The sequence below is a fragment of the Grosmannia clavigera genome (genome assembly GCF_000143105.1).
Source record: "Grosmannia clavigera kw1407 unplaced genomic scaffold GCSC_140, whole genome shotgun sequence".
In the NCBI taxonomy this organism is placed as follows: Eukaryota; Fungi; Ascomycota; class Sordariomycetes; order Ophiostomatales; family Ophiostomataceae; genus Leptographium; species Leptographium clavigerum.
Genome location: NW_014040801.1, coordinates 476,781 through 499,274, shown reverse-complemented (window position 1 = coordinate 499,274; position 22,494 = coordinate 476,781). Strand labels below are relative to the sequence as shown.

The 22,494-nt window shown below is 56.3% G+C and overlaps 8 protein-coding genes across 8 annotated transcripts; 2 read left to right on the top strand and 6 right to left on the bottom strand.

Annotated features, from left to right (window-relative positions):
• Positions 1 to 35: 35 nt before the first annotated feature.
• CMQ_1445 (ribosomal protein l26) lies at positions 36 to 589 on the bottom strand (the record flags this gene model as incomplete). Its single annotated transcript, XM_014318524.1, has 3 exons — positions 36 to 314; positions 390 to 502; positions 571 to 589. The coding sequence occupies 3 exons, from the start codon at positions 587 to 589 to the stop codon at positions 36 to 38; spliced, it is 411 nt and encodes a 136-aa protein (XP_014173999.1).
• Positions 590 to 1,103: 514 nt separating this feature from the next.
• CMQ_1198 (uncharacterized protein) lies at positions 1,104 to 3,377 on the top strand (the record flags this gene model as incomplete). The annotated part of the gene is made up of 2 exons (XM_014318277.1): positions 1,104 to 1,940; positions 2,280 to 3,377. 2 exons carry the CDS (start codon positions 1,104 to 1,106, stop codon positions 3,375 to 3,377), a joined length of 1,935 nt encoding a protein of 644 aa, XP_014173752.1.
• A 451-nt stretch (positions 3,378 to 3,828) lies between these two features.
• On the bottom strand, positions 3,829 to 4,712 carry CMQ_792 (uncharacterized protein; the record flags this gene model as incomplete). Its single annotated transcript, XM_014317871.1, has 2 exons — positions 3,829 to 4,359; positions 4,446 to 4,712. 2 exons carry the CDS (start codon positions 4,710 to 4,712, stop codon positions 3,829 to 3,831), a joined length of 798 nt encoding a protein of 265 aa, XP_014173346.1.
• A 3,665-nt stretch (positions 4,713 to 8,377) lies between these two features.
• Positions 8,378 to 11,183, bottom strand: CMQ_1586 (hmg box protein; the record flags this gene model as incomplete). Its single annotated transcript, XM_014318665.1, has 2 exons — positions 8,378 to 10,962; positions 11,027 to 11,183. 2 exons carry the CDS (start codon positions 11,181 to 11,183, stop codon positions 8,378 to 8,380), a joined length of 2,742 nt encoding a protein of 913 aa, XP_014174140.1.
• Positions 11,184 to 14,547: 3,364 nt separating this feature from the next.
• Positions 14,548 to 16,051, bottom strand: CMQ_1024 (aaa family ATPase; the record flags this gene model as incomplete). The annotated part of the gene is made up of 3 exons (XM_014318103.1): positions 14,548 to 14,680; positions 14,735 to 15,834; positions 15,908 to 16,051. 3 exons carry the CDS (start codon positions 16,049 to 16,051, stop codon positions 14,548 to 14,550), a joined length of 1,377 nt encoding a protein of 458 aa, XP_014173578.1.
• Positions 16,052 to 16,419: 368 nt separating this feature from the next.
• Positions 16,420 to 18,117, bottom strand: CMQ_682 (duf6 domain containing protein; the record flags this gene model as incomplete). The annotated part of the gene is made up of 1 exon (XM_014317761.1): positions 16,420 to 18,117. The coding sequence occupies one exon, from the start codon at positions 18,115 to 18,117 to the stop codon at positions 16,420 to 16,422; it is 1,698 nt and encodes a 565-aa protein (XP_014173236.1).
• Positions 18,118 to 18,778: 661 nt separating this feature from the next.
• On the bottom strand, positions 18,779 to 19,613 carry CMQ_1078 (transcription initiation factor tfiid subunit; the record flags this gene model as incomplete). The annotated part of the gene is made up of 3 exons (XM_014318157.1): positions 18,779 to 18,863; positions 19,032 to 19,494; positions 19,553 to 19,613. 3 exons carry the CDS (start codon positions 19,611 to 19,613, stop codon positions 18,779 to 18,781), a joined length of 609 nt encoding a protein of 202 aa, XP_014173632.1.
• Positions 19,614 to 20,188: 575 nt separating this feature from the next.
• Positions 20,189 to 20,639, top strand: CMQ_1335 (transmembrane protein 167 precursor; the record flags this gene model as incomplete). Its single annotated transcript, XM_014318414.1, has 4 exons — positions 20,189 to 20,191; positions 20,259 to 20,368; positions 20,423 to 20,504; positions 20,616 to 20,639. The coding sequence occupies 4 exons, from the start codon at positions 20,189 to 20,191 to the stop codon at positions 20,637 to 20,639; spliced, it is 219 nt and encodes a 72-aa protein (XP_014173889.1).
• Positions 20,640 to 22,494: the final 1,855 nt, after the last annotated feature.

Sequence of the window (22,494 nt, the reverse complement as noted above, 5' to 3'; positions counted from 1 at the left end):
TTTTCGTTCATCCGGAATTCGATTTTTCTATTCGTTTAGGCGGTGACCTTGGCCTTGATGCGCTGCTCACGGCCAGCCTTGGACCGGGCCAGAATGCTCTCCCGGTCCTTGTCGAGCTTGAGCTTCGTGATGACGACGTTGCTGGGGTGGATGCCCAGCGGCACGCTCTGGCCGTTGGCCTTCTCGCGAGACACACGGTCGATGTGGATGACGTACTTCAGGCGGTAGACCGAGGTGACCTTGCCCTCCTTGTCCTTGTTGGAGCCGCGAACAATGGTGACCTCGTCGTCCTTGCGGATGGGGATGCTGCGGACCTATGAATGCAAAATCCGTCAGCATTTGCGTTCCGCATTGGCAAGCAGATCCCCAAGCGAGGCGATAAGACTTACGTTGTACTTCTCGCGCAGCTCCTTGCTCAGGGGGGCGCTCATGATGGTGCGGCGGACGCTGGACGGCGCCGTGAAGTGCGCCTTGCGCGACTTGCTCCGGGAGGAGTGAAGGTCTGCGGGAGTCAGCATTGGGAGAGCGCAGGACGGCACAGCTAGAAGGAAGCCAGGGATTATCGCATACTCTTGTTGGTCTTGGCCATTGTGTCGGTTTTGCTGGGCGGCGGCGTGATGGCTGGAAAGGATGCTGTCGTGGTCGCTGCAAGATGGAGGAGGGAAAAAAAAAGAATCCAACTACAAGTTGAAATTTCGTGGAATAGAAATTTTGTGTGTGTGAAAACTCGGTACCCACTTTGTAGCCCTCACTTGGTCAGATTGGGTTAGCTTTGCTTCTTCTGATAAAGACAGTCCATGAACGACCCGTGATCTATCACGTGGAGATACTTGGGCCGCTACCCCTGGCCGACGCGCATAGGATGCTCTCCAGCAGCTGTGAACACTTTCCCTTCTCAACGCGCGGAATCACAGCCCAAAGGCATGTTCGGCTTGTCGTTTTGCCTGCCGTGCACCGAGTGAACCAACAGAGTCATTCCTGAGACATGAATTGACGCACCTACCAAACATTCTTTTTCCTCTTCTTCATCGGATCTGACCATACATTTCCTTTCTCTTGCTCCCCCTGATATAATAAGACACCGGCGCCCAGACGGCGCAGCGATGCCGAAGCAATACGTTCTCTTCGGGCGGCTACTGCCGCCCATTACGACGCGACGAATAACCGTCCTGCTAACAGCCGTCTTTATTTTTGCCGTCTTCTCTGTCATCTTCACTCTCCCGAGTGCAGTACCGACTGGTCCCAGCCTGTCCAAGTTTGCCGATCACAAGTTTTCCCTTCCGCAATTCGGGGGACAATCCAACGCATGGTCCAGCGCGCTGCATCCGTTCCGTCCCAAATCACACGCACCACCAAGTCTCGACAGCGAGTCGCACAAGGGCTCGTCCTGGTCGTCCCACTGGTCGTGGCTCACGACGCCGTTTTCCTCGAGCTACACCCTTGACGAGGATCGCGCGCTGCTGCCCCCACTGCCTGAGCGTCCGCCGATCTATTGTTACTACGACGCCACCCTCGAGCGCGACAAGGCCAAGAGGGATGCCGAGAGCGCCCTGCTGCTCACCTGGCGTCGGGCTTGGTGGGCACAAGGTTTCCGTCCGATCATCCTCAGCTCGGGCGAGGCGATCAACAACCCGCGTTACGAGCAGCTTCAACACCTCAAGGTCACCCCCGCGGCCAAGGCAGACATTATGCGCTGGCTGGCTTGGGAGAACATGGGAGGCGGCCTGCTGGCGCAGTACCTCGTGCTGCCCATGGGTGCACGAGATGACGCTCTGCTCACGTTCTTGCGCCGGGGGGAATACCCGATCCTGACGCGCTGGGAGGGGTTTGGCAATGGACTCTTTGCCGGCTCTAAGGCGGACATTGCTGGCGCTATCAAGCTGGTCCTGGACAACCCTCTGCTCGTCAACTCCGAGAGCTTCCTCGAGGCGATTCCCGCCGTAAAGGTAGCTCCTGTTGCAGCTGCTGAGGCAGTGGCACCAGCTGTGGCGGCTGCACCAGCTGGAGCAGCAGCGTTGGCCGGGGCAGCAGCTCCAGCCGCCGTGGCGGCACCAGTAGGAGCAGCGGCACCAGTGCCAGCAGTGCCCGCAGCAGGAGTGCCCGCAGCAGCAGTGCCAGCAGCAGGAGTGCCAGCAGCAGCAGCGCCGCCAGCAGCAGCAGCAGCCGCAGGAGCAGCGGTGCCAGTCGCTGCAGCCCCGGTCGCTGCAGTTCCGATTGCAGCAGCTGGTGCAGCCGCACCGGTCCAACATGCAGCCCGGGCCATCGTTGAACCTGTAAAGGTGGACACACCAAAGGCAGAGTCACCGAAGTTGAAGACTGTTGAGGACGACTACAAACAGCCAACAAAAGATTTTCCCTTCAGAGTTGACTCGACTCCTACTTCTCTCGCTTTCTACGAAGCACAAACTGTCGCCATGAAGTACACCAAAGTGGGCGACTCCATCTCGCAGAACTGGGGAGAAGGCATGCTCAAGCTGAACCAGCTGATCAACTCACATTTGCACGTCACCTGGCAAAACACGTTCTCAAGCGGCATTGCGGTCCTCAAGCCAAAGTCCGAATACATGACCCAGATCGTGGAGCCGGCCTTGGGGCTGGCCAATCGCCTGGTCCAGTGTTCGGCAACGCCGTTGGAGTCGTCATGCCCACCGAACTTCCTCACATGCAACCCGTGCGTGGCCAAGTCGCCGATGCCTGTGCATACACCGCCAACATACCGCAACGTGTCGACGCTGTTCACGATCGGCACGGTACCACACCCATACACATACCAGTCAGTGGCCCACAAGCAGGGGTCTCTCGACGTGAAGTGGGTGCGACGCAAGTCTCAGCGGGATGTGTGGCTGTTCGACATCACGAAGGAGCTGCTGGGTACCGGAGTATCCTCGGCGCGGCGCGTGCTGCGGTTTAAGGAGGCTGTGGCTGGCCAATACGCACGAGCACATACGCTGTGGTTTGCAGCCGAGCAGCCGGTGCCGGAGGACGTCGACTGGCGATTCGGCTTTGTAGTGCCAAGGCTGGGGGAGGGCCTGGATAAGGGTGAATCACAGACGCCTGTGCCGGGTCCGGAGCGGCTGCCGCCCCCAAAGCACGACAAGGACGATGGGCCGATTGCGACGCCGGAAAGGCTGGTGATAGAGCGTGACCTGCTGGCCAAAGCGAAGCAGATGACTGATAGCAAGGACCAGAAGAGTAAGTCGATCCGCGATGCGGTAGAGGCATGGAACATTGGCGACATGGAGGCTTGGAAGTTTGCGCGGGCGTATTTGGCACGAGCCGATGCGGAGCGGACGGCATGGGAAAAGGAAGAAGCCAAGTACGCCGGCGGCGTCGGTAGCGAGAAGGGTCGACGGGACGGCCACTTCTGGGGCTACTAATGGCTGGCTGGTGCTGGTCCTGGGGTTTGCTTGGCTTCTCTCATCTACCCTTATCGGCTATCGTTTGGGTACTTTGTGCTTTCCCTCGTTATTGCACTAGTTTGTGCTATTCTTTTACATATTGTTTTTGGGGGGATCAGCTATATAAATGCTCTATTGATACGGCGAGCATGGCTTGGGAGTTTGGGGCAATGTACAGACGAGACTGTCTTTTTTTATACTCGGTCGGTTCCCTTCTGGCGTTATCATTTGCTCTCCGCGCCGTAGAGATCAATGGACGTGACTAAAGTTCACGCTGGCAACGTGGTGTATATGAAAACGTGGTCTTGGAGTTGGTCGGATGTTGGATCCGAAAAGAAAACTAGAATATTGGGTTGGACCAAGAACGACACCTTCCGCCCTCGCCATATCGCACCTTCCCTCACCCTCCTCCGTCGCCTGTTCCCCCTTTTTACGTGCGTACAGTATCACCGCCCATTTCGCCGCTGAGCTCACGTGACGTCGGTCCGCGTCGAGTCGCTCCTTTGGCGGTGGTGATGTCGTCGGCGGCTCCGCCATAATGGTGGCCGTTTGTGCCGTTTGTTCCGTTTGCGTTACCGCTGTGACGGTACGTGGCCAGTGCGAAGCGGGCGGTCTCTGCAGCCTCGTCGGCCTTGCGAAGCGTCTCCTCGGTCTTGGCCAGAATCTCCTCGAGGGCCAGCTCGGTGGGCGAGGCCGAGACGGTTGCACTCTTTTCTTGGTGGTCGCCTGCCTGCTCTCCGAGCAAGTCCCAGATGTGGGCGTTCAGCCACAGGCCGGCCAGCTGATCACGCCGCATGGAGCGGGCGCCGCTGATCTGGCCGCGGCAGGTGGCAGTGCCGCAGAAGCAGGAGAACGGCTGGGCCATGTCCCACTCCGTGGAGGGGTAGAAGAAGGTGAGCTCATCGCCCGGGCGAAGGCCCTTGGGGCCTACCCAGACGGCCCGACCTGCGGTATCAAAGATCTGGATGGGCGTGTCAGGAAGCGAGACGAGAAGCGGGGAAGACGGATCAGCGGGAAGAGCAGAGGGAAAGGGGAGAGGGACCCCACCAAAGACGGCTCGCACGAGTGGTTGATGTACAGCAGATCGCTGTTGAGGTTGATGTGCCGGTCACGGGAGACCTGGACGGTGGCATAGGTCGGCGCAGCGGCTGGCGTGCACGGCGGAGAGGACAGGCGGGCAAATAGCGCAAAGGGCGGCAGCTCTATGCGGGAGATGCTCTTGGTGGTGAAGGCATTGTCGCCGTCGGCGGCGACGAGAACCTCCTGGATGTCCGGGTGGGACGGCTGCTTCCAGTGCGGCTTGAGGGGAGCCATGACGATCGGATGAGGTTGAAACTGGAGATGTCGGACTTGGGGTTGAGGTTCTTTGGGTGGCTTTGGGTCGTCTACGGATCGTTCCTCTGTCGAGTCTTTGTCTTGGGGAGTAGCTTCAAGTGAGACAAACAACGGAAACGGCAGTGCTAGCAGAAAACGGAAATGAGCAGTCTGTTGCTTTTATATATGGCAGATCTGTTTCTGTTCCTGGAGCCTAGTGCCAAGTGCCGAATGCCATGGTTAGCCGACATATCATTCGTCTCTGTCGCCTGCCTCTCGGCTTAGCTCTAAGCTCGCCTGATTGCCCTCCTGATTTTCCTCCTGATTCTCCTCCCGTTTGGCATTCCCTCTAAGCCGATTCGTTGCTCCTCTTCTCGGCAGACGGCTGCTTGCTCCTTCCATGTACTTATTGTGCTAGTGTGCTGGTTCTCTCTCCATTTCTGCCAGCTTCGGGTGCTAGTTGTATGGCCTGCGGACGCGCCTCCAGGCAAACTTCCTTGGTGAAGATAGGCCCCCGTTAAACGCGGGGGCTAGGTGGAGCTTAGTGGTGTGTTAGTGCCTCGCAGACCGCAGCAGCAAGGATGACGTAAAAAGTCACCTGCTTCTGTACCTCGGGTCGAAATACGAGTACGGGCACTCGTAGGAGAAAGAGTAAAAAAATGGGGAAGCTGGTGGGCTTGTATGGCAAGTGTGGAGTAGCCGCCTGCTTGACATACTTGCCTGGCCTCGGCTACAAAACCTGCCGGGATGCAGAGCAGAATGTCTTGCTTCCCTCCGTACGTCGTACCTGCAGACTGCAGCATTTGTCCTCCGAATATGATGACTAAGCAACCAGGAGGGGCCGTGCTCGCGACAGCAGATGTTCATTTGATTTTGGCTTGCCGGAGAAGAAGGACCGACAGAGGGTAATGCGCGGCCGAGAAAGAAAGGAGGTGTGGCAACAAATTAGGAATAGCACGTGAGATGGGCTACAAGGGGTTGACACACAAAGACCAAGTTCATGCCTGTCGTCGTTCCGAGAGCCAGGGCTACGCGAGGCACAGGGCGTCGGATGGTAGGGGAGGCTGCTCACGAAGAGGTGTGAATCTGGGGTATGATAGGAAGGAGCACAGACGCAGAAGATGCAGTCGCCCAGGCCTCTTCCTCGTACTCGTACGGCCACCGAGAGATACTACGTAGCAGAACTCGAGGGCAAAGAGGCCGGTCAAAGAGTCAGTCTAAATACCCAATCCGTTGGGCCTTTGATGAGTGGGGGGGAGGGGCGTGTGTTCATGCGAAGAGAGCATGTATCTCACGAGTATTTGTAGCGGGTGGACACTCGGACAGACAGAGACAGACAGGCAACATGCTTTCGTTCTTCCCTTCTGCAGCAGCTACTGTTGTCCGAAGCTCGGCGACGCTCTGCCTCTTTTGCCGTCTACGAATATCTGCACTCTCTCTCTCTCTTTCTCTCTCTCAGCTGGCTCTGCACATTCTCCCACATTGAGCACCCGGTCCGTGCCGATTGCTCGTCCTCGTTAGGAGCGGAGGAAAAAAAAAGCACAGGGCAAGTCGAGCTGCCGCAGTACGACGTCACGCGCCGACAGACAGATGAAGACGCAGCCTTGGTGGCAAACCATAGATGGAGCTGAGTGGGTAGCGCCTGGGACCCAGCAACATGCCTCTTCCCGTTATCTTGCCCGTCCTGTTCTGTCCGCGTTTCCGTGCGCCTCTTGCCGTATCTCCCTCTTCCCGCTCTATCCGCTGCCGCTTTTCGGTGTTGTTATCAATGTCGCATTCTGGCAAGAGGCCGAGAGAGTGCCAGCTGGCTTGCCTCCGGACGTCGTGGTTGGATCAGAATAAAGACGGCAGAGACAGGCGTGGCAGGCAGGAGAATAGACTGCATACTACATACTCGAAAGTACTATTCCCACAAGTCCCGATAAGGTGCCGCGATCGCTACAGCTGTCGGGAGACTAACCCGTGATGGCTCAGCCGTCCCCTCGGGCTCCGTTCTCGTCGCAGGATACGCGTATGCGTACCAGTACTTACCAGGAAGGAGCTTCCATCTTCTCGGTTGGCGATACGCGGTGTGCGAGTATATGCTCGTACACGCACGTCGTACAGTCACCCTGTGGGGGAATTCGGTACGCAGACGAGAGGACTGGTAAGATACTCTACAGGCCATGTACGAGGCAGGAGTTGGGTTTATGCCAGTAGTGCCTTGAAGTCTCTCTCTGTGTACATGCGATGTATCTTACTCCTGGTGGCATCAAAGCCCACTCATTTGACTCACTCAAGTTGCCTGTTTGCCGATCGAACCACGCCAGGAAAAGCTGAGGACAATCCCAGGAGGACTAGGAGGTAGAGACGACTGCCACGTGCACCATTGTGGCACTGACGCCCATCGGTCTCGCGATGTCCCATGACGTCCACGTTGTATTAGCAGCCACCCCTGTCAGGCCATCTCTATCACAGGGATAAGCGGGCCGGTCGGCGGCCCAAACAGCCAGCATTGGCTCCCGTCATTCATGCACCATGTTAGGGAAGGGCGTGATGAGCTGTCGTTCCGTTCGTTTTCGCCCCTCTTGGGACAAAACATTTGGGGAACTACGGAGTAAATGCACTCGTACATATACCGATCTCCTCTCATTTACAACCCATTGACGCCGGCAGCCAGGCGTGGGGGGAGGCTTACAATTGCAGACGGACTCCCAGTGCCTGCTTGACGTAAAGCGTAGGAGCACGCCTGAGGACCGATGTCATATATGGAGTCGCTCCCACTCTCGTCCACCCTCTCTCCTTCTGTCCTTCTCTGATCCTCTAAGCTGGCGTTGCCCGCTCCCGTCCAGGATCGAAAGTGACCCATAACTCTGATTACCATTTGTTTCTCTATCAAATCGCCCAAAGCTACCTCTGCCTTCCAACACTCGCACACAGGGAGTGTTTTACTGCGCTGCACCATCTCAGCATCTGCTGCCTCCCATCCAGGGACAACTTCTCGTTCATTCGCTCAACATGCGTTCCTGCCATCTTTCTATGGCGATGATGGCAATTCAAGACGGCCCGCCGACGCCTGACCCGCCCAAGCCCACCCCACCTAAGCCAGATATCACCACTTCTTGAGCCAGCAAGACACATGGGAGGGCTAATCGGCACGACGAGTCTGGTGGGTGTACGATACGAAGTGTGAAGGGGTGGATATGTTGACGAGATGCACAGCGAGCTTCCAGCAATCAACAGGAGGTCTTGACGCTCTTTTTGAGATTCGGTAGTCGTATTATGCTGCATTTGTCGGTGGTTGCCTCTTGCGTCCTCTACCTGGTCGTCGGTCCTGTTTTGCGCATGTGAAGTAGTCAAGCTATGCAATTTGTTACCAATCCCACACCTCTGCCAATGTGCACAAACAAAACAGCGGGGGTTTATCTGATATGTTGTTGGCCGGGCAAGAAACGAGTGTAGATAATAGACAGCGGAACTGCACCAACAAAGCAGCAATCGACAAAATACAAGTGCAGAAGGCCCGCCAATACTTCCTCCTTCCTGCTTTGCAGGAACGCTCCTTCCCCAAGCGTCGGTACAACACCATAGTATACCTGGGAAGTGTTCCCTCAACCCTTTTCCGTCTTTCACTTCGTATTTCTCTCAGCTTTCCGTTTCTATTCCCACAGCCATCGCTCCTGACTTCAATCCTCGCAGAAGCCGGCAGTACGCACCCATTCCATCACCTCGAAAGCCAGGCGTCTGCTCGATTTGTCGTCAACCAGCTTGTTGTTGGCGCTGTCCTGGCTCCCGACATACGGTTTTGATGGCACGTGGAAAACCATGACGCCCTCTTGCGCGTGAAGATTGACCACACTGTCCATTGGCTTCAACGCCGGCTTAGAGTCGGCATATATCACCAGGTCGGGGCCAGCTGTACCTCGCCACAGCGTTGCCATCCATTCCCAGTGGCCGATGGGCGGAAAGCCGTCCTCGATGGGCACAGATGTGGCATAGTGGTCCGAGATGGAAAGGCTATAGCCGCCGGTGATGAGTGCGACCGGCAGGCGGGCCGCTGTTGCTGACGGCGGCTGTGTTTTCTGCGGGTGGGGAGAATGGCCGGGCGACGGTGTGGCAGTCGCCGAAGCCGGCGATGCAGGTGATGGTGGAGCCGGGGGAGTTATTGCCCTGTCTGCCAACGCGGAAACAACGGCACCTGTGCCCTTTCTTTCCTCGGGCTGCGGGGTGGCACTTGAGGAAGCTGACGGTGTCGGCGCCAAGGCAAGCTTTTCTGTGGTCTTGATGTGCTGGATGATCTCCTGCGACTTTCTGTGCCAGGACACGATGAAGTTGTGATAGGATGACAGGGCCTCAGAGCCGCTGTACTGGTCGTCATAATTCTCCTCGGCACAGTCGCCCCCTCTGCTGCTGGGCCTGTCCTGTCCCCTGTCTGCCAGCGTGGACCACACCCCAACAGCACACTCCCCGCTTTGCACCAAGGCCTTTTCGACAATCAAGCCGACCTCCGCAATCAGTGCCTCATTGCAGCCTTCAACGGCGATGATTGGGCCTCGCTTCGACAACCCTGTCTGTGGTGGGCTGGTGCGTCGCAGAACCTCCAGCTTGTTCAGATAGGGCACGCTCATCACCATGGCCCAGATACCACTCGACTGGTTGTCCCTGTCCGTGTTCCCATCTCTTGCCATGGGTATTGGGGCAATGGCAAATGAGCGCAGGTCTTGCAAACCGCTACTCCCAGCACTGTTACAAACGCTGTCTGACGCCATCTTGACGTCGACAGAAGAGCCTGGCTGGATGGTAGACTGGCTTCTCGTGATAGCGCTCTTGCTTTCGCCACCGCCGTCACCATTGCTCGAATCGGACCTGGGCGGTGACTGTGCCTTTGGAAGCATATATGTTTGCAGTGGGGGAAGCTTCAGGGAATCATCTGCAATGCCAGACCGGGTCTGCTGCTGTCTACCAGCAGCGCCACTGGCATCTGTTTGCGGATCAACCACCGAAGCAGACCGAGGAGTGGCTGTCGCCATTGACAACCCTGTCATAGGTGTGGTAGGCGGTTGGGTAGTATTGTCGGCGCTTTCTGCCAGGTGATAATAGCCATATGAGGTTCCGGGTGGTGGGAGACGTGCCAACTGCGGAGCATATTCCCGTCCAGATGTCACATCTCCGGGCCGCCTTACAGCAGACAGCGAAAACTTGCTGTCGACCGGTGTGCGCTGGATCTGAGATGCCGGATGGTGGGCCAACGTTGAAGGATATGACGACATGGACGAAGACCTGTACTGGGCAGGCAGCCGGCCTCCATTACGGGTCGCCTCTGACGTGGGATTATCGCTTCTTGCATCAAACCCATTGATCTGGCTTCTTGTGGCAAGCCTGGGCGGTGTCGGTGGTGGAAGATCCATCCATGTTTGCGGGGGCCGGTGATACGAGGGCAAGGGGGCAGACGTGGGTGTCATCGGTGGAGGGTTGCCGGTGTAGTGTTGATGAGGTGCCGGTCGGTACGAGACGAACCCGGTTTCCCTGGCCGGATGTGCAGGCGAAGCCGCCGGCATCTCATAGCGTCTCCGTTTGTGTTCAGGAGGAATGTCGTCAATATATCCAGCAGCCGCACCAGGACCAGAACCAACTCCAGCACCGGGACCAGGACTGACACCAAAACGGCCATGTTGTGGTAGCGGCCGACGACCCGACTCTCGCTGGTAATTTCTGTCAAACACGGACGAATACTGGGACGGCCCAGGACTGGAAAGTCCATGGCGGTAGTTCCGCTCGGACTCAAAGCTCGCAGACGTTGTGTGTATGGCACCTGCTGTGCTGTTGCTCTTGCCTTTACTCGTGTCGAACATGGCAATGGCAGACGTCGGTGTTCCTTGCATCTTTGCTGATACCAGCGCATACCGCGATAATGAAGGCGTGCGAGGCGTGGCAATGTACCGTCCTCCACATTTAGGACAGCGGCTAGGGTCGAGCTCGCCGTTTGCAACGCTGTTGCCGCCTGCTCCTTCGCTCCCATAAACGCCCGCTATGCCCGATCGGCCATTTGCAGATGCACCTTTGCCAACACGCCTGGGCTGATAGCGGTAGTCTGGGTACTGGATACGATGCCGTGCTTTCTCTTTGTCGGCAAGGTTTTTCCACTCATCCTTGATGTCTTTCGGCTGCTTCTGCCACATTTTACCGATGATCTTGGATATGTCTGGGTTTGTAAGGCCCGGATTCTCTGCCACGACATGTGCCTGATAGTGCTGCCGAAACAGGATAAAAGCTGGGGGGTTTTACCCTTCTTTAGCACAAAGTTCAACGGAATACGGAGAGCTCAAGATGCTTACCATTTCGGGGTCGAGGGATCTTGGGAGCCGGCGTACAGAGGCAGATGAAGTCGCCATTCGACATGCTTGGCGGGTCAAGAGTCTCCAGCGCCGAGATGCCCCTGCGAACGTCTCCATCGGCCATGTTCTCGGATTCGTCTTCATCAGAGTCGCTCATGTCGCTATGCACACTTTCCACATCCAAGAGAGGATGAGGTGGAGCTGGCCTCTTTTTTCTCAGGCGGGGTGAACTGTCCAGTTTAGGTGTATTTCCGCTCTCGCTTTTCTCGTACCCATCAACACCTTTCAGGAGAGGTGGTGGCAACATGACAGATGTCGAACGATGACTAGGTGACGGCATTAGGGGAAAGCTGGCAGTAGATAGTGGAAGACGGAGGCAACGAGATGTTGCTACCGTGATTGAATGTCGATCCTCGCCACCTGAATCCCTGCCGTCACCGTTCCTGGTTCCAGCGCTTCTATCCGTGGAGTGACGCGGAGGTGGAAGGCATCGGGGACCGTCCCTCCCAAGTGCACTTCTGCTGCCATCCTTCAAAGACGACATGGCCATGTATAAGAGGGTGCGATGTCAACAACAGAAACTGGCAAAGGTCAAGAAGTAGTGCAAGACAGAAGCGATAGTAAAACGACGACGTATTGTAACGGTAAGGGGAGGGTAAAAACAAGAATAGGTGCAGGAAAGCAATGCTGCCGAACGGAGGTGAGACTGCAAGAGAAAGACAATAATAGAGAAGAAAGGCGATGACAGGGTTAGAAAGATGAAAGAGAAAACGACAGCCAGATATAAAAGGAGAAGTTATATAGTGACGCAACAAAAAGGCTTTCCCAATAAACAGGGAGAAAGAGTCAAAGAGGCAAAGAGGCAAAGAGGCAGAGAGGCAGAGAGGCCAAGAGGAACAGAGAAGAGAGCGAGAGGGGGAAGCAGAGTCAGGTCCCACAACGGAACCGGAGAGGCAGGGCGTTTGGGTCGGCTTGGAGAGCGTTTGGTCCGCGAAGGGGTGGGTCATGAAATGAAAGAGCGTCAGTCTTGTAATAATATATATTTCTGTGCGAGAGATGACATGTAAGGAAGTTGGAGAACGGCGTATGGCCAGAACGAAGCTGAATGCGTCGTGAAGAGGAGGGGGGTAAAAGAAAAGGATTCAATATATGGATATGAGAGAAGTGACAGCAAGAACTGAAACCGATCGACCTGGTTGGACAGAAGCCGTTTAGGTGGACTGGCTTCTGATGATTTTGTTTATGACAGGTGGGATTTGTAAAAGAGCAAGATGAAACGAAGAGAATGAGGCAAAATCGACGGTGTGGGTGATCTTATTGCTCGAACTGAGGGCTGGCAGAGAAGCAGAATGGCAGGGAAGCTACGCAGTGGAATGAATTGCCCTCAGTTGGAAGCTAGTTCTCTCTGAGGTATTGTTCCTTTGTGAGATATCCTGGGACGAAGGCAGAAGTGTGTTTGCATCCTACAATATTTAAGAAAGGGGAGGGGGGGGTGTGTTGGTATGACTATGTTTGTAGCAAGCCTCGCTTCTTTTTGTCTTTATGCAAGCTGTCACATAGAAATGGTAGGCAGAATGGCCTCCTTGCTGCTGTTCCCCCCAAAAAAGGGTATAGCTTGTCCGGAACTCACTTCCCCTTCCGGGGACCAGTCAAAACAACGTGTCAAGACCCAAAAGGCCATCTCAACAGCTGCTGGGGCTGATGAATGGGAAGACACCATGTAGGAAAAAAATAGACGAAAGGGAGGGTGGCCTACAACCCTCCCATCATTCTCCTTTTTTGGCTGTTGCTATTGGTACTGCTTCTCAATGCTGAACGAACCCCTGCCTTTGATGCGAATTATTGACAGGGAAGCCGGGAAAAAGAAAGAAAAAAAAAGGCAGATAGGCTAAAAGAGAGAGTGAGACGAAAAAGAAATAAAGCTGCACCGGAGGAAAGACGCTGTTGGGAGAGCGACTGACGAAAAACGGTCTCTGCCCACAGAAGCCATTTCGGATATTCATTTGCTACGGCTGGCCTCCGCTTACCTACCGCGTGTTTGTGCTAGCGACTATATCATTTTCTTTGACCTCTTTGCTGCCGCCTTCGTCCATCGCGAACAAGAGCGGTGCATGCTGTTGTGTGCCATCGTGGCGTCTGCTCTTCGTCGTTCCATGTCAACTTGCCGTTTCCGTCCAACATGGAGGGGACACGGACGCAGTCCCATGTCCAAGGGAGGCTGCCATTGCTCCGGCAGGCTTGTTTTCACGCGCACACATATACACACTCCCAACGACCATGGTGTCAGACCGTTGCAGCTGCTTTTTGCCATTTGCCATTTGCGGCAGACAATGGCCGTGTATCGGGCAGTGCTGGCACGATCCCACGCAACGTCCTCCCTTACTTGCCTCTTTCTCACCTGGCCTGCTGTTCTGGCGCTGCACGGCAAGGCTGGGCATCGTGATTGGACCGTACGCGAACAACAAACCGGACCAAGGTGCCGGAAACTGATTAGGCCCTTGGGCTCGTAGCACTTGCAGCTTGCGCCAACGGCAACAAAGACAATGTATGTTGGCCGACTTGCTGCTGCTGCCTGTTTCGATAGCCGATGAGCTCATGGCGGTGCCATCGCTGAGGGCCATCCATTTCTTCCACGAATTCCGCTGTCTCTCGATGCTTTGTTAACCTGCTCCTGGAGTAGTATCGGGCGCCATTTCTGGCAGCCCACCCGCCATCAGATGCGGGCTATTTTGGCGTTTGGCTCGTTGGACGTGTCTACGATGCAGTATATTGTCACGTGACCCAACCGACAAACCATCACGACTCAGTGTGACGCGAGCGAAATCACAAAACGCTTGGGTCATCTGATCGATTGGCAAGGGCATTCAGGGGAGGCAAGTGTTTCTCATGCATGCAATCCAAGACATGGGATTCCCCCGGTAAACAGAACTCCCAACCAAGAGGAGCAGCAAACGTCGAGCCGTAGTCAGACACGAGGTTGAGACAGAAAACGAACCCTAAAGAGAGAGATGCAGGGTCACGGCGGGTATAGGCAGCCAACGAAAGACGAGGCGGACAGTCTGATGCCGGGCTTCTGGCACCAGACTGTTCTTTTCTTTCCAGTCCATGTCTGCCTGCGTCCGGATCTCCTGTCTCGGCTGTCATTTATCTGTTGCTCCCGTGCTCTGAATGCTGAAAGCAACCCACTTTTCGAAATAAGGAGAGAAAGACAAATGCAGCCATTAAGCAGAGAAGAGCAAAGAAATCAAAACCAATAAGCTGTCCCCACCAGATTCTCCATGCGGCCCTGCTGTCCCTCTTCCGAGATCTGACAAGTCTGTTGCGTCTCCCATCCTCCTTCTTGCCCCTCCCTGTCTGCTCTTCTGGGCCGCCATTCCTCTTTGTCGTTCTTGTCGGCCAAGTCTTCAGCTGGACCACCGATGGTCGTCTCAAGCCACGGAAGAGACAAAGCTGGAAATGAGCTGTCTCGCCAAATTGTGGGGCTTCCTGGCATGTCGATGCCTGTAGCCTGTCGCTCTGCTCTATGGCAGGAAATCCTTGCCGTTTTCGCTGGCCAGGAGCGCCGCACTTCGCCGTGCGTCTAGGAAGAGCTCCTCGCACTCGGCCACGTCCTTGATGTCGATCTCCTTGCGCCCGGCAATCCGGGCCAGGATGCTGTACTTGTTAGTGGGAGAAGGGAAAGAGAGAAAAGAAAAAGAAATTGCATACCTGGCAGGTGCCAGAAGCTGCAGGCAGTACCGCAGGCTGATGCGCACGCCATGTTCGGCAATGCGGTCAATGGCGGCCTCACTGACGGCGACGCCCTCGGTGGTGGCGCGGATGCGCACGATTCGCTTGATCTCGTCGCCATCGTAGGCGTGGGTGGGGATGATGAGCATGCGGGCGAGAAAGTCGGGCGGAACGCCGTGGGCAGCGACCAGGTCATCGGTGCCACGAATGGTGGTGATGCCGCGGTTCGAGGCCAGCACGACGATGGGCGAGATGGACGACTCGAGGGCGCGGTTGAGATAGGTGAAGCACTCGACGTCGAGCATATGGGCCTCGTCGATGAAGAGCACACCAGGCACCAGCTCGGCCACACCCTGGTCGATGTACTTGCTGACGACCTTGTTGATCTCAGCGCGCAGCTTGTCGGTGATCTCGGTCATCTTGGGCTTCATCAGCTGGCCCATCATGGACATGATGTCCTGGCCGCCCTGCGGCCGCGCGTTGGCCACGTCGAGGTCATGCAGCGTCACGTCCTGCACGATCTCCTTCTTCTTGTGCACCTCGCCCTTGGGGATCGGCACGTATTCCTCGGCCTCGAGGTCGAACTCGGTTGCGTAGGCGTCCGATCGGCCGACCCGCTTGCATGCCCCCGTGTTCGCCTCGATGTAGATCACGTCACCCACCGTCACGCGCTCCTTCTGGATCGCCTCGTAGATGCTGGGGTCCAGCCGCAGCTTCTTCTGGCCCTTGGCGCTCTTCAGCCCGATCAGCAGCGTGCTGATCGTCTTGCCGTAGCCGCCCAGCGGGTTCTCCGCCTCTTCCGGCGTCAGCTCCGTCACCTCGCCCTCGTACACCTCCTTAGTCTCCCGCACCTTGAGCCCGATCGCCCGCCGGAAGTTCTCCATCAGCATCTCTGTCTTCTTCACCTCCGTCGAGTAGATCTCGCTGCCCACGATCGGGCAGAACGGAATCTTCGTTCCCAGCTCCTGGCTGATCGCCAGTGCCAGGGCCGTCTTGCCCGTGCCCGGTCCGCCCGCCAGCAGTACGCCGCGCCCGGCCATCTTGTGCGCCCGGATCAGGTCGACTACAACACCGGCAGCCTGCGAGCAGCTTGTCAGCAGCTGGACCGAATGCCCAAAATCCCAAAATCTACACACGCCTCCCGCTTCTCACCTCTCGTGCCGTCGCCTGGCCGACAAAGCCGGACGCCTGCCGCTCGGCTGTTCCATCGGGCTTGAGACCGAGGCCCTTGATGTGTGTGTGTGCCGACGTCCGATGCTCTCGGTTGCTGCTCTTCACCTCGCTGATCTGCACCATTTTGGCGGTTGGCTCCTCGCTTCGTAGCTCAATCTGTGCGACTGCAACGGTTCATCGACTGCTCGGCTGCAGCTTATTGTGCTTTGTCGTCTGGGATTGGACAATCGGGTTCGACGCAGGCGTGGAACGGCGGTCGATGGAGCAGGTGGTCAAGCAAGTCTGAATTGCAAACAGGCCGTTTTTGGAAGGGAGACAACCGGCGGCGCGCCATCCGATTTTTTGGCGGCCGCGCTTCCTTATCGATAGCACATAGCTGTCGCTGTCACGTGAAAGTTTTTACGGCCTTTTGCCCAATCCGTCATATCTGTCAAGAGACAATACCATTTCGTTTATTTGCCATCACGCTAAATGCTTCCATATAATCAATATCATGTTGATCTAGACCCCACGTGGGAGGCAAGTCCTGTACGGTTGTCCTCCTCGTCTTCGCTGTCGATAGCTGCCAGCATCGGAATGCTCTCTGCAGTCGGGTTGGCGACCAAGGCACTTCGAGTGACGTCGATCTCGGGCACCCTCAAATTGGCATGGCCGATCTCGACATCGTTTACAGTCCCGGGCCGTATGTCGGGGGTCGGCCTTTTGGAAAGGGCAACCCATAGGGCGCTTCCGATGATGAGTCCACAGCCTCCGAGGCTAATGATGCCCATCTGATTGCCAAAAACAAAGCGGTCAAAGCCGGCTGCAAAAAGCATATTGGTGTAGATCATGGCGCTGGCACGATTGGACCGCTCCAAGCCCAGTCCCTTGGTGATGCACAGCTGCGTGAGGAAGCCGCAGACACAGGTGACAAACAGCAAGGCCCATTGGCGCAGCGAGTTCGGCATGCCAAAGTGCAACTCTGGCTGTCCAAAGCCTATGATCGGGGCCAGAACCAGCACGGCCGTCGATACCAGCGTGCCGGCAGTCGAGAAGTAGTTGACGGAGATGAGCGGATGGGCGCGCGTGCCAATGGCACGGATGGCCGTAAAGGCACACGAGCTACCAGTGACGCCGAAAAGCGCGACGCCGACGGCGATCAAGCGCTGAACGGTCGAGATGTTGCTGCCGAACGGAGCGTGGTCCTCGATGCCGGTCGTGATATTGGTGGCTGCAGGGCCGAGAGCGTCAGCCCCGGTGGCCACGGCGACAACGGAAGCAGTATGCTCAGAGAGCAAGGCAGCAGCCGTCGATGCCGCCCCAGTACTGTTGGCGAGCAGGGCTGCGACGGGGCCAATCTCGGGCGCGGACGAGGGAAAGAGAGAGACCGGACGCGCGATCAGGATGACGCCCAGGAGAGCAATGCCGGACCCGATCTGTTCCTTGCGCGTAAAGGGTTCGTGCAAAAGGAGATGGCAGAAGTAGCCTGACATGCTGGGCACCAAAAAGGTGATGACGGTGGCCTCAGCCAGCGGCAAGTACATCATGGAGTACCACATGGAGAAGATGCCGCAGAAGCCGGCCAGACCACGCACCACCAGATGCCAGCGCACGCTCGGCGGGCCCAGCGGGAAGTGCGGCACGCCGGTCCGGTACATGTAGATGCTGCAGACGACGGTGGTGACGCTCATCCGGGCAAAGAGCAGCTGCAGGGGTTGCATGGGGTGGTGATCGTCCAACTCGAGCAGGCGGGCGCACAGGTTCATCAGGGCGCCGAACAGCTGGGCGAGAAAGACATAGATGACGGCTCGATAGTCCAGCCACAGCCGCTGGAGTCGGCCGGTCGGTGCTGTCGGGGATCGTGGTCGCATTAGAGCCTCCGGACCCGGTGAAAGTATCCGGAACGGCTGGGTAGCCATCGGGCCATAGGCGTCGGACAGGGAGCCGATGGAAATCCGGTGGAAGACATCGAGTCGTTCCAGTTGTCGCGGTGGATGTGGTGAGGACGCAGTCTTTCGGCTGTGCTTGGCAAAGCCGCCATCAATGGTAGCATCGTCGCCTGCGAGAGCCGCAGATACGGCGGGTGATCGACTCCTGATCGGCGTGTGCTGTGGTGTCGTCTGGCCAGAAACGAGGCTGATCTCGCTGATTTCGTTTTCGAGCCTCGTCTTGGCGCTAGGCGTCTGAGGGACCGGGAGATACGGCGACATAATGGCCGGTCAATTCGGTATGAACCTCTGGTTTTGTACCTACAATATCACCAGCCTTGAAACGAAGCAGATGGCCCAGAAATCAAGGACAGCGCACAAGGCGGCGAGAATGGGAGGCAAAAACGGTAATGAGCACGAATCAAGAGGGAAGATTACCAAGACATGCGAGTTCTAAAACCCAGCATCACTTTTCCGTTAGCACCGCAACTCCACAATATAGGCCAGCCAACATGAAGGCAGTACTCGACGGACGAGTCGAAGAGGGAGGGGTTGCACACCGGCCGAGCCGACGGATAGTATTTTCTTGCCTCTTCCCTCATTAGCTAATGACATATGGTGCTTTTTTCGCTGCTCAATCGACACCATACTGGACTCCGAGTTTGGCAACTGCAGCCAAGCCCCCCCCTCCCGATGTACCCGATATCGCTGATAAGGTCGCTCGACGCGTGACTGCATTAAAAGTGACGGACGATTCTACGTGACAGGCGTTGATGTCTGACAGACACCTCTGGACCACCAGCTAGACAGCCGCGAAATTATCAATCAAATAGAGACGTATGCAATTAAAATGCAATGCAATATACAGGCCTTATGCCCGTGCCCAGAGTCCATGACGCCACGCTGCCAATTCCACGTTCCAATGCATACCATCGTCATCTGCTCATCTCAGCTCGGCATCGATGTCGTCGTCCAGATCGGCCAAGTCGTCTCCTTCGTCTGCGCCCACGGCCGAAGCTGGCGCCACGCTGCCCCGGCCATCGACAGCATCACCGCCGCCCACAGAAGCAACAGCAGAAGCAGGAGCAGAAGCAGAAGCAGAAGCGGCCGCCCCGCCAGTTGGATCAGCATCTGCTGCCCCGTTGCCGAAGAGGCCGCCGTCGGCTCCCTTTCCTGCAGCTGCCAGCGCCGCCAACTTGGCCTTCTTCTTCTTCTTGGACTCGCCCGTCTTGTTGTACTTGCGCTTCTGTGGCACGGCCACCGTGCTGCCCTGGCCGTCCGCACCGCCACCGTCGCCGTCGGTCGCGCCTCGAACACCTGCCTCTCGCGTCGCATCCTCCCCGATACCACCCAGCTTGGCCAGCTCGTTGACATCTGCCTTGCCCAGGTTGCCCTCGCCGATGCCCGGCATCTTGCGCGCGTCCTTGACCTCCTTGCTCATCTCAAACATCTCGCGCACCTTGCCGAGGAAGAGCGGGTTGCGCCGGAGCGCAAACTCAAAATCCTCGTATTTGATCTTCTGCCGGCCCGCATAGTGAGCAACGCGCGCTGCCTCAAACGACAGGCCCTGTATGAAGTCGGTGGCGATCTCGTCAAGCAGCCGCATCGTGTCGGGCAGCGGTTCGCGGACGTCGCCGCAGCCGTAGAGGAGCTGGCGCACTGTAAAGACACGTCAGCTACAGGCCGCATTCAATGCAAGGCCAGGCCGGAAACGCACGCTCGCCGTAGCCAAAGTTCATCTTGCCGACATTTTTGCCGGCCCGCGCACGAGGCTCCATCCTCGCTCAATGTGGCTGTCTGCCCGCACGATTGCCAAGCCTGGCCCGGTGTATTATGGTCAGGTCTGACCACAGCGCGTCCCTTCAGATGTGAGAGCCAAGCGGGCGAAAGAATGACAAGGCAGAGCCGGCGTGCGCGTTGCGTTTGTCTGGAGGAAGTTCCCCACGATTGCCTGCGCTAAAATCGCAGCGAACAGGGGAGCCTTGGACGGAAGCCAGTTGATCCGGCCCGGTGAGAACTCGTGAACCTTGCTGGCCATTGCCTCGCCAGCAGAAAGCAGCAAATTGCAATTGCAACTGACCGGGCCACTTATCTACGCCGTTTGTAGTGTTTCGTTACGAGTGAAGAGAGATCTGGTGAGACCGGAGCACCTAGAAAGCAGGAAGTCACATGGCTGCAATTAGCGGCCTAGAAGTTAGAGACTAGAATCGTCTGGCCAATCACGTGTGCTTTTTGGTCGGCTACGCGAAGCAGAACCGAAAACGTGTTACGAAACAGAAGCGTCACGAAACTCAACCTGAACCGGTTCACGATCCAGCTCGCGTCGCTTTATTGTCCCTTGCCAATCACCATCATGGTATGCTCCTCTCCTTCTACCCTCGTGGTGAACGCAGTCTCTGGCAGCTCCCAGCTAACTCCTGCAGTCGGCCCTGTTCAATTTCCAGTCTCTCCTCCTAGTCCTCCTCCTCCTTATCTGCACCAGCACATACGTCCACCAGATGTTTCCTGCGCTGCTAGACAACCGCAAGCAAGGGTAGGTAACCTCCGTTTAGTCTACGGCTTTGACTCAATGCTGACAGTTCGACAGTCCGATGGGCGTCTTCTGGAAGGGCGCGCGGATAGGGGAACGGCTCAGCCCCTACATCAGTCTCTGCTGCGTGCTGATGGCGGTATGTCGTCCCTTCCCCTCTCTACATCGCCGCGTCGTGGCCTACGTGTGCCCATATGCGCATGCACACATTGCAAAGCTATGGATAAAGTGCTGACCAGCTTCCGGGCAGATCTCGGTGTTTGTCGGCAACTAAACTGGCTCGCCAGCCACGATCATGACCACGATAGGCCGCACTGCGAGCCATGCACTCTAATTCATATAATTCTCCTTTACTTGACATCATTTCGGGACAATGGCGAATGCGGCGTTCGGCCACGACGGCAGCAGTCGTCTTTATACTTGCTTTTAGAGAGGGTGATCAAGACGCGTTTCCGATACCATGTATGTACCTTATACAAAATACAGCAATGACATGTGAATACGGAATACACAGTACGGGGACGGGAAAAGGGCAATTCCATGCCCTTGGATGATTATGCACTGCAAGGCGGAGTTGCTCTCGACCGACTCTAGTCACGCCATAATAGAATTGCATATGGACACATCGTATTAAGGGACAATAGAGTGCGTCGACGACAGTCCGGGGAAGGTGGACATGAGCAGACCTGGTGGGAGAGTCTGCAACATGCTGAGGTCCAGCTCACGCCTACCATCCCTCACATCAAAGCATTTCATTTCGGTTATTACGTTCCGTCCACGTCTCGGACGTGAGGCAAGGAGGCCTTGAAGATTCAATACGCATTCCTTATCGGGATTAAAATTACGAAATCCGACCCTGTCTGTCCGCTCTTCTGGGTATGCCATTATCGTAAGTTTCCGACCTGGCTGTCTCAGGTGACCAGATAATCCTCCTATCATATGATGTGTAATTTTCGGTCGTATACGAATGTGCTCGGGCTCCGGCCTAGGCTGCCGCTTATCACCATGTCTACTCCGTACTCTCGAAGAACCAGACGAGCAAGGGAGGAGAGCCAAGGCGCGAGGGGAAATGTCTGTCAATTTGGCATTTTCCGGGACTAACGATGTCGTAGCTACGCTACTAGCTGCAGAGGCATTATACACGTCTTGCACTGGCATAATCTAAATACGAACGTCTTTGCCAAGGCAGCATTGCATCCTGCCATACTATGTAACGTGTAAATATGATAAGATACTTTGGGATACAGTCGGTTGGCCGTATGGGAGACGTGCATCCTTCCACAGCATCGGGGAAACAACAAGGATACAAGAACCAGGGTTAATAACAGAAGGGGTAGGAAAGAGGGGGGTGCCGCATTGTGTCGTGGTGCGTCTGGCTCTGAGCTCGTTTGTTACATATCTTAAGATACTTGATCTGATAAAGTAGACAAAGAAGAAACAGGGAGATATCGTTTCGAAACCCGGGCAGGACATATGAAAGAAGAGGTCGGCTGAGGCGATGGCCCAGGCCTCAGACGTCCGAAATGAAAGACAGGAACCCCATGCTCTAGCAATTTACATTGTTATCCAAGTGAACGGCGCCGAATTAGGGCCAAGAGAGGGTCTCCTGTCCGATTAGTCTGGACGCATCGGCCGCCGGACACGGCAAATCGCACTGGAGCCAGCCGAGAGAAGGATGGGACGAAGAGCCGCGATATCCCGATCGCTGCTACGAGGGACAGCTTTTTCGTCGCAAAAGATGTGAAGATATGGGGTACTTTGTCAGGTGCTGTCTGCTACTGCCTGACCACTAATCGTGCTGAATAAAGGAAGACAAAGGACGAACAGGGCGGCCAATGCCTCCCCTGTCGATGACATTGCTGCCGATGCCGTCGCCGACGTAGGAGAGAGTATGCGGAGTGTGACCCATGTCTGAAACAGTACTCCGTAGGATGCACCCGACGACGGCCGTCGAAAAAGGAAACGGGCAGGAGATCCGCGCATAGAATGCGAGCAGCAAGGCATCAAGGGAGAGACAGAGAGAGATGTCTCAGCATCTACAATCGCCTAGTAACTTTCTTCTTTACCTTGTTGACTCTGCCGTTTTCGGGCCGGGATGAAGGGCCCTTTGCCAACAAATCAGCGTCCCA